The 13,533-nt window shown below is 46.0% G+C and overlaps 1 protein-coding gene across 1 annotated transcript in view; it reads right to left on the bottom strand.

The window, feature by feature from the left end:
• Nucleotides 1–388: 388 nt before the first annotated feature.
• Nucleotides 389–13,533, bottom strand: part of ATP6V0A2 (ATPase H+ transporting V0 subunit a2) — a 30,819-nt gene continuing 17,674 nt past the window's right edge. Inside the window, exons 14-21 of the mRNA XM_081174459.1 lie at nucleotides 13,180–13,298; nucleotides 10,637–10,850; nucleotides 8,704–8,823; nucleotides 7,482–7,601; nucleotides 5,653–5,770; nucleotides 4,258–4,429; nucleotides 3,777–3,929; nucleotides 389–1,586 (exon numbers count right to left, since the gene is read on the bottom strand). Coding sequence (XP_081030585.1) covers nucleotides 3,830–3,929; nucleotides 4,258–4,429; nucleotides 5,653–5,770; nucleotides 7,482–7,601; nucleotides 8,704–8,823; nucleotides 10,637–10,850; nucleotides 13,180–13,298 — 963 coding nt within the window. The 3' untranslated portion in view covers nucleotides 389–1,586; nucleotides 3,777–3,829. The remainder of the gene's footprint in view (nucleotides 1,587–3,776; nucleotides 3,930–4,257; nucleotides 4,430–5,652; nucleotides 5,771–7,481; nucleotides 7,602–8,703; nucleotides 8,824–10,636; nucleotides 10,851–13,179; nucleotides 13,299–13,533) is intronic.

A 13,533-nucleotide genomic window follows, 5' to 3' on the forward strand; every position in this document is an offset into this window, starting at 1 on the left:
GCCACCCTCCAAACCATGTCGGGAGACAGCGAGCTTGTGGGGCTGGCGATGGGTCGGTGCGCACTGACCCCTCTCGCTCTCCAGGCTTCAGCGAAAGCCTGCATTCGCCCCATAGGACGCACACACATTTTCCCTTCATTTTTGGAGGGGAAAAAGTGCGTCCTATAGGGCGAAAAATACAGTATATTTCCTGAACAATACAACCCACTCTCATCCTGCCACCATCCCTACAATAATAGTTCTTCTCCCACCTCTTGTATTCGCCCATTCTCATCCAATCATTTTCTCTAGGGACTCATATCCTCATTTCCCCCACAGCTGGGTTCGCCAGAGGTTTAAATCATCACCATCATAACTCATTGCAAGCTACAATTTAACAGGCACAATGTTTGTTCTCAAAATGAGTGATTAGCTTTTATTTAAGATGAATATGAAAGAAGGCTAGATTTATTCTGCTGGCAATTATAAAACCCAAGAAGGTGAAATACCTCCATTTTCATTTTGAAATTAAAAAAAAAAAAACTTTTAAAAGGTAGCTGTCTTCACCGAGCATAAACAAGTTTCATTCAAATTCACTGCTGTGTCAAAAACAAAATTAAACTAGAACCTGATTTTGCAAGTATTAAGTTCCAGCAATGGAATGATGTGCATAAATGGAGTGTGTAATTGTTTTCTGGGAACTTGTACTAACTCAGGTAGTTTGCCATTCAACAGTGAACAAAAGGTATGGGGATATCCAGACAGCAATACTGAAGAAACTTACCTAAGCATATACTTAATTTCAAGGAATCTTTTTTTCATTTAAGCAAATGAAGTTTAAGTTCCACCAGGAGTTAAATTAGAATATTTAATACCTTGCAAAATAATTTTAGGTAGCAATATTGGAAGAGAATCACTGTGAGCCCCTATAACTTGCTCCTTGGTCAACTTAACAGGCATTTCCTTAAAAAATTCAAGGCCACAGGCTTCCAAGTTTTTTACTGAATCCAAAAGCTGGCATGGCTTTCAAATCCTTCCCCTTATATTCAAAATGTAGGATGTGCAATGGCAAAAAAAATAGCATAGCTCTTGCTCAAACCAGAGGCAAAAAGCTTTTAAACAATATCTTAGCCCATGTATAACAAAGTCTTAATGGTTTCCTGTAAATACTGAAAGGTAAGCAACTTCGTTCTCAGCTGCTGCCTGATTTTCTGAGCTATGAGCAATCATGAAGGTGCAGTAGTACTAACAGGAATGACAAGACAGAATGACAAGGCATTTTTCAGTACTGAACTCAGGTTCAATGGGGCTTACCTCCAGTTAAGTGCATATCGGATGCACTCTAAGGGTTTACAAAAGGAAACAAACTGCTCTTAAAAATACCTGCAGCATTTTTAAAAGCAGCAATGAGATATTTAGAATCAGTTTTTAAATCAATTTATATGTGCTCATGACTGGAAAACACAGACATTTTTATGACTATTTACCAGAAATCCACGTTAGCAAAATCCAAATGTGAGGTTATATATTACAAAATTATTTGGCTGCATTGTAAGGCAATCAGTGTTGTTCTTTTCTACAATGAACTGTACAAGAATGACAAATAGGTACAGTGGTGCCTCGCAAGACGAAATTAATTCGTTCCGCAATTCTCTTCGTCTTGCGGGTTTTTCGTCTTGCGATGCACGGTTTCCCATAGGAATGCATTGAAAATCAATTAATGCGTTCCTAGGGAAACCGCCTTCAGACCAGGTCCGGGGACAGTCTGTCCCCGGACCTCTTCTGAAGGCTGGGGGGGGGGGACAAGGGCTTTTCTTCCCACCCCCAGCATTTTTAAAAACCCTGGGACAGCGGAGGACTTCTCCGCTGTCCGGGCGATCTTAAAATGCTGGCGGGCGGCATTTTAAAATCGCCCTGGACAGCGGAGGACTTCTCCGCTGTCCGGGGCGATTTAAAAGCCCCTGGGAAGGCAGGCAGGGGGGAGCAAAGACTTTCGCCCCCTGCCCGCCTTCAGAAGGTGTTCCCACCCCCCCGCCCGGCTTCGCAGCAGCGCTACGAAGCCCGGCAGCTGGGGCAGCTGTTCCCGCCCCCCTCCCCCCTTCGGAACATCGTTCCGAAGTGGGGCGGCTGGGGCAGCTGTTCCCGCCCCACCTCCCCACTTCGGAACAGCGTTCGGAAGTGGGGCGGATGGGGCAGCTGTTCCCGCCCCACCTCCCCCCTTCGGAACATCGTTCCGAAGTGGGCCGGATGGGGCAGCTGTTCCCGCCCCACCTCCCCCCTTCGGAACATCGTTCCGAAGTGGGGCGGCTGGGGCAGCTGTTCCCGCCCCACCTCCCCCCTTCGGAACAGCGTTCCGAAGGGGGGCGGATGGGGCAGCTGTTCCCGCCCCCCCTCCCCCCTTCGGAACATCGTTCCGAAGTGGGCCGGATGGGGCAGCTGTTCCCGCCCCACCTCCCCACTTCGGAACAGCGTTCCGAAGTGGGGCGGATGGTGCAGCTGTTCCCGCCCCACCTCCCCCCTTCGGAACATCGTTCCGAAGTGGGGCGGATGGGGCAGCTGTTCCCGCCCCACCTCCCCACTTCGGAACAGCGTTCGGAAGTGGGGCGGATGGGGCAGCTGTTCCCGCCCCACCTCCCCCCTTCGGAACATCGTTCCGAAGAGGGGCGGCTGGGGCAGCTGTTCCCGCCCCACCCCCACACTTCGGAACATCGTTCCGAAGTGGGGCGGATGGGGCAGCTGTTCCCGCCCCACCTCCCCCCTTCGGAACATCGTTCCGAAGTGGGGCGGATGGGGCAGATGTTCCCGCCCCCCCTCCCCCCTTCGGAACATCGTTCCGAAGTGGGGCGGCTGGGGCAGCTGTTCCCGCCCCCCCTCCCCCCTTCGGAACATCGTTCCGAAGTGGGGCGGATGGGGCAGCTGTTCCCGCCCCCCCTCCCCCCTTCGGAACATCGTTCCGAAGTGGGGCGGCTGGGGCAGCTGTTCCCGCCCCCCCTCCCCCCTTCGGAACATCGTTCCGAAGTGGGGCGGCTGGGGCAGCTGTTCCCGCCCCACCTCCCCCCTTCGGAACATCGTTCCGAAGTGGGGCGGATGGGGCAGCTGTTCCCGCCCCACCTCCCCACTTCGGAACAGCGTTCCGAAGTGGGGCGGATGGGGCAGCTGTTCCCGCCCCACCTCCCCCCTTCGGAACATCGTTCCGAAGTGGGGCGGATGGGGCAGCTGTTCCCGCCCCCCCTCCCCCCTTCGGAACATCGTTCCGAAGTGGGGCGGCTGGGGCAGATGTTCCCGCCCCACCTCCCCCCTTCGGAACATCGTTCCGAAGTGGGGCGGATGGGGCAGCTGTTCCCGCCCCCCGTTCCCGCCCCACCTCCCCACTTCGGAACATCGTTTTAAAATGCTGGGGGTCGGCAGCGAACGCTCCCGACCCCCAGCATTTTAAAACCTCCCCGGGACAGAGACTTCTCTGCTGTCCCTTGGAGATTTTAAAATGCTGGGGGTCGGCAGCGAACGCTTCGCTCCCGCCCGCCAGCATTTTAAGATCGCCCGGGGCAGGTGGGGGGAAGGCAGGCGGGGGGGAGCAAAGACTTTTGCCCCCCGCCGGCCTTCAGAAGAGGTCCTCTTCTGAAGGCCGGCTGTGGGCGAAAGTCTTTGCTCCCGACCGCCAGCATTTCCCTATGGGCTTTCGTCTTGCGATGCAAGCCCATAGGGAAATTCGTCTTGCGAAGCGCCTCCAAAACAGAAAACCCTTTCGTCTTGCGGGTTTTCCGTCTTGCGAGGCATTCGTCTTGCGGGGTACCACTGTACATGATTATTTTCAAACAACTCTAGAGATGTACTGACTACAGCAGCCAAACTATGCAATGTATCTATTACAATGTAAAGAAATGTCTTGAAAGGAGAAAGGTGTGAACTTGTATCCTTCGCCTGCGTAGAACTTGTTCTGAAATTCTACCCTGTAAGAAGAAAAGCACTACATTCAGATAAAGGCAATCACACGGACCCCGTTCAAAACTGCTAGGCAAACATGCTCTGAATTGTATCTACAATGAATAATTACTTTCCAGTGGAACATAGGTAAAGGTAAAGGTACCCCTGCCCGAACGGGCCAGTCTTGACAGACTCTGGGGTTTGTGCGCCCATCTCTTAATGTCAATAAAGGATTCATTGACTTTAAAAATAAAAATAAAAATTAAGCTTTACATTTTTTAATTAAAAAATCCAAAACGTTTTGCTAGCAAGCCACACACACACACACGTATATATTAAAAGAAACACACATACCAGTGAAGTCGTACAGCATGTAGAAAAGCAGAAAGACCTTCCATGACTAAAAGAATGAATATTGTTAGAACCATAAATAAGGCTGAAACTGGTATCAGAAGGATGATCCCGTAAGTCGCATCCACGCGAAGGCCCACTCTCATGATCATTGCCCAGAGGACTTCTGATAATTCTAAAAATAAAAACACAATAAACTGTCCCAAATCCTGCTTTTTAATACTTTACCACATGGCATGCCTAAAGGACAAGTAATTTTGCCAGGGACACATTTCTCATTATTAAAAGCAGTTGAAGATGTAATACCTTAATCATGCCCTGCTCAGATGCAACAGGAAACTATGGCTTTGGACTATGCGGATGAGCTGTGGAAAGCTCTTAGCTTGCATGATCTGTTGTCCCCACTTCATACTGGCAAGACTGGAAGATTTGCTTCTGCTTTTAAGTTAAGTGCATTTCCTATGGTGTCTCAAGTTAGGGAAATGCAGTTTGCTTCTTCACCTTCAACCCAATACTGCCCATACCAACAATGTATCATGCTGAATGTAATTGAACTGTATGATTTGAACTCTAGCATTTGAACACTGAATATACTTCTGTTACTCATGAAAAATATTTTAATAAAAACTTGTGTAAAAAAAAGCTGAGGTCAAACCATGGTTTCAGATTCTGGCCTCTTTACTAACCATAGCTTCAATATACCACAGTTCTCATACATTATAGGGAACAATGATTATAGTTTAAAACTGAAAATGGATTGTAAAGGTTCCAAGCGGCTGCTCGAGAACAAGCAGGCAATTACCTGCCTACTCCGTAGTAAAGCCTTGCTTTAGCTGCAAAAATAAACTTTATCTGTCCAGAGCGCCACTCTCCCGTGGCTGGCTCATTCACTGGCAGAATCCGTGAGTGGGTGGTTCTTAAACTTTCCCCAGCAAAGCAATTTCTTGATGCCCGGTCCGCGCCTCCCCTCTCTGCGCGGAAGCTTACTGCACAAGGAGGGCGTAGGTAACGGAGGACCCCTCTCCTCCCCGCTGTGCCCAGGCGAGGTGTCCTGGCACCACCTCGCCTCCTCCGAGCCCTGCAGCTCCTCTCCACTGGAGGCATGGTTACTCTCCTCCGCTGAGGAGGTGCTGCTTCCCACGATCCTTGGAGGCTCTCTATAATCCATTCAGCTTTTCCTCTCTCCCTCCTGAACTGATGGCAGTTCCCTGACATGAATGCTTCCAATTTCCTTGCAGGAAACCAATTTTTATTATGTCTGAATAGAACAATGAATATGCACATTAGAATTAAATATGTTTTATATTTGTTTTAAAATCAAAAGCGGGGAGAGACTCCTGAAGAACCAAGGTGGGAACAAGAAAATAGAGCGTTTGAGACTGCATGCAGGATACTTACGTGCATGGGCCAAACTGAGAGCCCAGAGCCTGAGGTATGAAGCAGAGTTGGAGATGCATCCTAGACAGTATTCAATGGTATGGATAGCTTGATCCATGAATACATCTGTAAAGTTAAACTAAAGCAAAATAATATGTAAACATACAGATGTACTTTAGAATTCCCAGGACACATCAAATTCATTTCAGCAGGTGGTCTCTAGTGCTAGTCATATTCAGAGTAGACCCACTGAGATCAACAGGCCTTGTATGACTTTGTTGGGTATCAGGAAGGACCAAGCAGAAGGTCCCAGGTTTAGTCGCCAGCATCTCCAAATAGGGCTGGGAGAAAATCCTGTCTACAATCCTGGAGAGCTGCTGCCCGCCAGTGGAGATAGTAATGTGCATTGCCACATCTCTGTCAGCCTGTCTGAACTTGCTCTATGGTGTTTTTAAATGGTATTCCTTGGGCAGTTTTTACCCTTAAGGTAAAGGCAAAGGTAAAGGGCCCCCTGCCCATTAGGTCCAGTCGTGGCCGACTCTGGGGTTGCGGAGCTCATCTCGCTTTATTGGCCGAGGGAGCCGGCGTACAGGGTCATGTGGCCAGCATGACTAAGCTGCTTCTGGCAAACCAGAGAAGTGCACGGAAACGCCATATACCTTCCCGCCAGAGCAGTACCTATTTATCTACTTGCACTTTGACGTGCTTTCGAACTGCTAGGTTGACAGGAGCTGGGACCGAGCAACAGGAGCTCACCCCATCGCGGGGATTTGAACTGCCGACCTTCTGATCGGCAAGTCCTAGGCTCTGTGGTTTAACCCACAGCGCCACCCGCGGCCCTTGTTTTTACCCTTACTGCCCCCAAAAAGCACAGAGAAGCGTTAGGTTTTATCTTAGGCACATACCCCATGCATGGGAATGTGGAGGCTTCACAGCATGCTGTGTCAATCATGCAACACTATCCTGAATCCTCTGCAATACGCAGTAGTTCTAGAGTAGTCAACTCAGCATGAAAAGGCTCTCTGGAGGCAGAACATTTGAGAAAACTATTGCTAGAAGTTTTCTAGGGGGTATTTAGATAGCACCCTCAATAAGCCCAGCACAACACAGTAACAAATTACAAGATGACAGGTCCCTTCCCCAAGGAGCTTACAATCTAAAATTTAACACAGGGAGAGGAAGGGATTTATGGGCAAGGGTAAATGCAGGGGGATATGCATTAATTTAAATGCCAGGGTGCAGGACACCCTAAAAAGGGCGTTTTGAGGAGGGGTTTGAAATAAGAGCCAGCATCCTGTAGGTGGCCTGTGCACATTTTGCAGTCTTCCAGATTGCTGATAAATGCATACAAGTCACAAAGGGGGGTAGTCCTTCCGAAAGAAATAAGGGACCCCTGACCATTCGGTCCAGTCGTGGCCGACTCTGGGGTTGCGGCTCTCATCTCGCGTTACTGGCCGAGGGAGCCGGCGTACAGCTTCCGGGTCATGTGGCCAGCATGACTAAGCCGCTTCTGGCGAACCAGAGCAGCGCACGGAAACACCGTTTACCTTCCCGCCGGAGCAGTACCTATTTATATACTTGCACTTTGACGTGCTTTCGAACTGCTAGGTTGGCAGGAGCAGGGACAGAGCAACGGGAGCTCACCCCGTCGTGGGGATTTGAACCGCCGACCTTCTGATCAGCAAGTCCTAGGCTCTGTGGTTTAACCCACAGCGCCACCCGCGTCCCTCCAAAAGAAATATAACACCACAAATTGAAGGGGAAGGCGAACACGCCCTGTGCTGCACTGAGAGGATTCCTTTTACATAGCTCCAAACTACAGGCAGTGTCTGCGAAACACACACATCTACCTCTTCTTTCTCCTCATCTTTGTGCCTGTGGTCCAAAGAGCTGCTTCCTTCTTCAATATCATGAGTTCTCAGCAGAGCAATTTCTTCTTCACTTTCTTTTCGTACTAACCGGTAGCCTTTCTGGAGAATTTAAAAATAAAAAATTGAATTGTATCACTCACCCCACATCAATGGCCCAAGTTGGATTACAGCAACCATGCAAGCCATCTCCACCAGCCCCCAAAAAACCCAAGTGCTAAAGATTTCGTTCTCAAGAAAGGTGACCAACTTTTTAAAATGAAATGAAGCCTTCTGTATTTCTATCTCAGTGCTAACCAAATTTTTGAGAGCTGAAACACACTCTACTCACAACCCTCTACTGAATTAAGGTTGCTTTTATAGTGTGTGAAGAGTAAGAATTAGCTGCACTTTAGGGAACCCTCCCAGTGGCACAACTTAGCAAGACCTCAAGGGCCAAAAACAGCCTCACAGCAGAATGACTGTTCACAAGATCAACAACTGGTAAGGGTCATGTCAATACCTGGGCCAGCTTGGCAATCCTTGCTTTTTAATAATAATAATAATAATAATAATAATAATAATAATAATAATAATAATAATAATACAGGTGTCTCCCCACTTTCATGCGTTTAACACATGTGTGACTGCACCTGCACAGTGCCAGGAAATAAATAAAATCAATTTAAACAGCAAAAAGCCACAAAAAAGGCAAAAATGGCCCAAAAACAGTGGGGAAATGGCCAAAATGTTGCAAAAAGAGCAAGAAAATGGTTAGCAATCCTATGACCCTTTGCACTGATATTTCAGGCTGTGGAGAGTTGGAGTTTGAAAAAGGAGATTTGGAGAGAACTATTGTGGTGAAGTTGGGTGGGTTTTTAGAGTAGTTTGGCTTTTAGACGGTGATCCCCACTATACATGATATCATATATGTGTGTGATACCCGGGAACGCAACCTCTGCCTGTAGTCATAGGCTGGTCAATTGGGCTACACTGTTACAGAACTTCATTTTATTACTTTTGGCTTGGAAACATATATATATATGTCCTTTTCTGTAACAAAATGGTGTTTATTCTTATCCTTTTTTCCTTGCCCCTTAACCAAAAAGAACATGTGTTTACAGAGCCATCAAACTAATTCAGAGAACATACATTTAATTGGAAGAAGGATTTTGCCAATCTTATAACACACATGCTACCATAGGCAGTTATTTCCAATACATACTCTGTATGCTCCGATGCTTTGGCCTCCATTGCTCAGCCAGTATAAATAAAGTGGTTTTCCAAAAAGCAGCACTGGAACTGAAAGCACAGCAACAGACAGGAGAAATTTCTGTAGAACCATCTGTTTTGAAAGAGAGGAGGCAAAAAAGACAAAGTTGCTTTATATGGAGGCTGATTCCCTCCTCCCTACACAAAACCACTAAAACTCTCCTAATGGCAACTGCCGTGCCTCAGAATGCGACAGGTCCCCCAGTGCCCAGAAGGGTGGAGCATCAGGAATCACTAAACTACAACTCCCACAATCCCTGAATGCTGGGAATAGAGCTAATGGGACTTGGTTCCAACAACACCTAGAGGACCACAGGTTCCCCATCTTTGGCATATACATTCCTGAAGGATTCAGACAGGTGTCAATTCTTTGCAGGAAAAGGATTTGCATGACAACTGACTTAAATGCCAGTTTGGAATTGGGGTTTCTTTTCATACTTTATCAATTTTAATACCATAAAAAGGTAAGGCCACAACATTTATTTATAGTTCAAAAGAACCCTTCTGATCCCCTGCCAAGGTGACCATATTAATCAGGCAGATTTTTTTTAATAAAAGAGTTAAAGTTGTGTTAAAATTGCAGCTGGCAAATACCATCCTAGAAGAGGGAGGGGAAGAAATGACTTTCCTAATATGATGCCTCCTGCAACACATGTAAAAATTTATCGGTTAACTAAAAACTGAGATTATGCATTGATGATTCAGTTCTATGCATGCTTATTCAGAATTCAGTGTTCCATGTGGTTTACTTCTCAATACGTGTATTTAGGACTGCATTTGAAGATTTTTTTAAAAACTGGGTTACAAGCCCTAAAATGAACACTTTTGTATGGCTGTCTGTTCAATTCCATCTATTTCTCCAACTGCCTCTCTTCCTTTCAAAGCATCCACTTGCATCTCCATGCACACAACAAAGACAAAAACCAAATCAGTGCAGAAAGAACAGCAAAGAGAAAAATGTAGGGAAGCCACATATTAATATTGCCTTGTTTATACTTTGCATACATCACTACAATATTTCCACATTTATGCTTTTTCTTCTATGCCACAACTTTTATATGCCACTTCATCCCAGGCCACTGCGCCCACAAAATAACTTCTGATTTAGTCTTATCTTTTCATTTATGCAATACTGAGTTGCTAAAAAAGAAGTGTTGCTCTTATCAGAACATTTTATTCCTTTCTCTAGAATCAAAAAGATGCCTCCTAATTCCAACATACACACTGCCCAGGCTTGCACCCCGGGGAGGTCACTTTGGTGCTGCTAACGCAGTGGTTTGACTTCCATCGTCTCCTGAGACAGATGGATGCCAACAATACCAGCACAGGGAAAGACTATCTTCCATACATGCCTAGAACCAAGTACAGTGGTACCTCTGGTACGCACACTTCAGGATGCGAATGCGGCAAACCCAGAAGTATTTTTCCAGCTTTCGCCCCGTGCGCATGCACAGAAGCGCTCTTCCACGCCACACGCATGCGCAGAAGCGGCACCTCTGGTTGGGAATTCCTCAGGATCTGATCAGAGCTCCGGAACAGATCCTGTGCGCAACTAGAGGTACCACTGTAATACTTTAACCTAACTCTTCCCAAAATTCAGTAACTACTGCACATTCCCAGTACATATACCCCAAAGTGGCTCCACTCCCCACACCTTCAGCCACATTAGAAAAGATACATTTAAGCAACCTAAATTAGGTACTGTTAAAGACCTGTTCATTTCAACTAAGGAAATTTAAGTACATGCCTAACTATTCCTTTGAAATCAATGCAGCAGAAGAGTTGTGTGTTTTGCTTTCTCTTTAGGAAACCCTGAACTGCAAGACCGGAGACAGGCAAAGATAAGGAATTCTGTGACTATCTTTCAGATTATAAGGCTTACCAACCTGTCCTTCGAAAAAGATGTGTGGTTCTCTCTTATTAGGAAATAGGAACATGTTAATGAACAAAATCAAAATGCTGGGAGCCGTCTCAGAGTTCTTCGCGCTAAAAGCCAACCATTTATAGATGATCATAAAAGCCAGGTATCCAAAGATGGAAAGAATGAACAGAAGTTGAGGAATGAACACCAAATAAATATTGTACTTCTTCCTGAAATGCCTGGTGGAATAAGAAAAAAGGTGGATTTCGTTTCATTTTTTGTATTCAAAGTGGAAATCAGTTTTACAGAGAAAGCTTATACATACATAAATATACTGTCTATGCCAAGAAAAAAGAAGCAACCTCCAGATGTTAGACCACAATTCCCATCATCCCTGACCACTGGGCCATGATATGGGAAGTTGGAACTCAACAACAGGAGTACAGTTACCCCATCTCTGATCTGAAAAATGAATGCCAAGACATTTACTGCCCAGCAACTCTCTTCTGCAATGTTGGATAAGCTGCTACTTACAGACCTAGGAGAAAACTGTTCTTTGCCATTTGTAGCCACAGGATAGATGTCTTGGAAAGAAGGGTGGTAGGAGCAGGGAAGGGAGCAGAGTAGGTCATGCCCGCCCTGTGGACCCCCCCCCCCGCGTTAGATGTCAAGGAAATAAACAACTATCTGACTTTTAAAAGACATCTGAAGGCAGCCCTGTATAGGGAAGTTTTTAATGTTTGATGTTTTACCGTGTTTGATGTTTTAATTTGCTGGAAGCCGCCCAAAGTGGTTTGGGCAACCCAGTAAGATGGACAGAATAATAATAATAATAATAATAATAATAATAATAATAATAATAATAATAATAATAATAATAATGTTAAAAAATAGAGTAAGGTCATGTATAAGGTTCCCTACTAGCTAGGGAGCTCTAGGGAGCCTTAAACAGTAGGCTAGATCAGTGTTTCCCAACCGGTGTTCCGCGGCACACGAGTGTGCCGTGAGACATCGGCTGGTGTGCCGCGAGATGCCTGGAGGGAGGCGGGCGAGTCGGGCGGCGAGAGGCGGGACGGCGGCGGCGAGGAGAGGCCGCGCCTCCTGCTGCTGCCTGGCGCTCCTCCTCGCAGCCGGCAGCGCTGCCTGGGCGCCTCGCCGCGACTCTGCCTCGCTGGGTTTGGTCTCCCAGCAGAGACAGGTCACACGCGCACCTCCCTCCCTCCCTCAGCCTGCGAGGAGGGAGAGCCAGAGAGAGGCATCGCTCCTGCGCGGCGGGAGAGGGAGCAGCCGGAGCGATGCCCCAAACGAGCTGAATTCCGAGCGAGGGACTGAGGGGGGAGGGAAAAAACTTTCACTTTCGTGCGTCCCTCCCGGCGTGACGCTGCGCGCTGACGTCACGGGGCGGGGCTTTAATGGTGGTGTGCCGCGAGATTTTTTTTCAGTAAACAGGTGTGCCGTTGCCCAAAAACGTTTGGGAAACACTGGGCTAGATCTTGAATAATAGCTGTGCTTGTTCATCAACTTGATTTTTAAAAATAGGTTATACATAAAAGTTATTCCAAGAAATTCCCACCTCGAATAAAAAGGCATACCAAATTGTTGTAAACAACTGAAGCACACACAAAAAAACTATCAACAAACAACAGAGCTAAGGAACTGGTGTATTAAAAACATAGAATTATTTATTATAATGAAATAATTATCCTATATACAAACGCTAAACCTTTACTAGGCCAAATCCTATACTTGACTGTATATTTCAATATATGCCCAAAGTGTTTCAACACAAAGGTTTTCAGTGGAGACCTTATTTAACAAAGAACCCAAGCACAATAAATCTATAAAAAATAAAAATATTAATAGCCCAGAAAAAACCCACTGTACATAAAACACAACAAGCTGATACTCACCAATAGGCTTTGATCCTTACATATAAAATTTCAGAGGAGAGCAAAGCAATTCACCTCAAACCTCCACTGTACACAACTGTCCTGGATAAACTGATAGTTTTCAACAACCACCAATTAAAACCACATAAATATATACCTTCAAAAATCCCAAACCTCAAAATTAATCTTCTCAAGACTTATCAATTCATTACGACCCTCAGTACAAACCTTCCCAAGCCTCATGTAACTAAGAAGGAAAACAACAGAGGAGTGATATAAACTTGCTAACAGCTAAAGGAGAAATAGTTTTGACACACCTAGCACCCAGCAAAGGCTTTGAATCTGGAGCAGCAAGATAAATCTGGAGGGAGAATGTAGGTTATAGTAATTGTCATGGAAAAGTTTGCACTAATAGTCATTGATAATTTGGTAAGCTTCAGCTTGTTGCTTTATGTAGAGCTGTTTTCATTTTATCGTAAGAACAGGAATTTTAAAAATACAGTGATGCCCCGCAAGACGAATGCCTCGCAAGACGAAAAACTCGCTAGACGAAAGGGTTTTGCGTTTTTTGAGCTGCTTCGCAAGACGAATTTCCCTATGGGCTTGCTTCGCAAGACGAAACGTCTTGCGAGTTCTTGCGAGTTTGTTTCCTTTTTCTTAAAGCCGCACACACACTTACAAGTGGTTAAGTCCTCCTAAGATGACCCCAAACGTCATGTGGGTCACTCCAATAATTATAGACATTTTCATTTTGAAGGAATTCAAGAAACTGAGACGATTGTTTGCCAGGTTCCAAATCTGGTAAGAGAGAGAGGAGGCAGATAGAATCAGACTTAACCGAGGAAGAGGAATGAGATATTGGCTCAGATTCTTATTACAAGCAATGATTTATAGAGCACAGTATGGAGTCCTTCTCCAGCATTCCTGTATGCAAGGTAAGCAAGAAACCCCATGTAGCTCTTTTACAAACACACTTTAGTTCTCTTGCAAGTTAGAAAACATGGGACACCCAGGATAATATCCTTGAAATGGA

Source organism: Podarcis bocagei (assembly GCF_964188305.1).
Source record: "Podarcis bocagei genome assembly, chromosome: 16".
In the NCBI taxonomy this organism is placed as follows: Eukaryota; Metazoa; Chordata; class Lepidosauria; order Squamata; family Lacertidae; genus Podarcis; species Podarcis bocagei.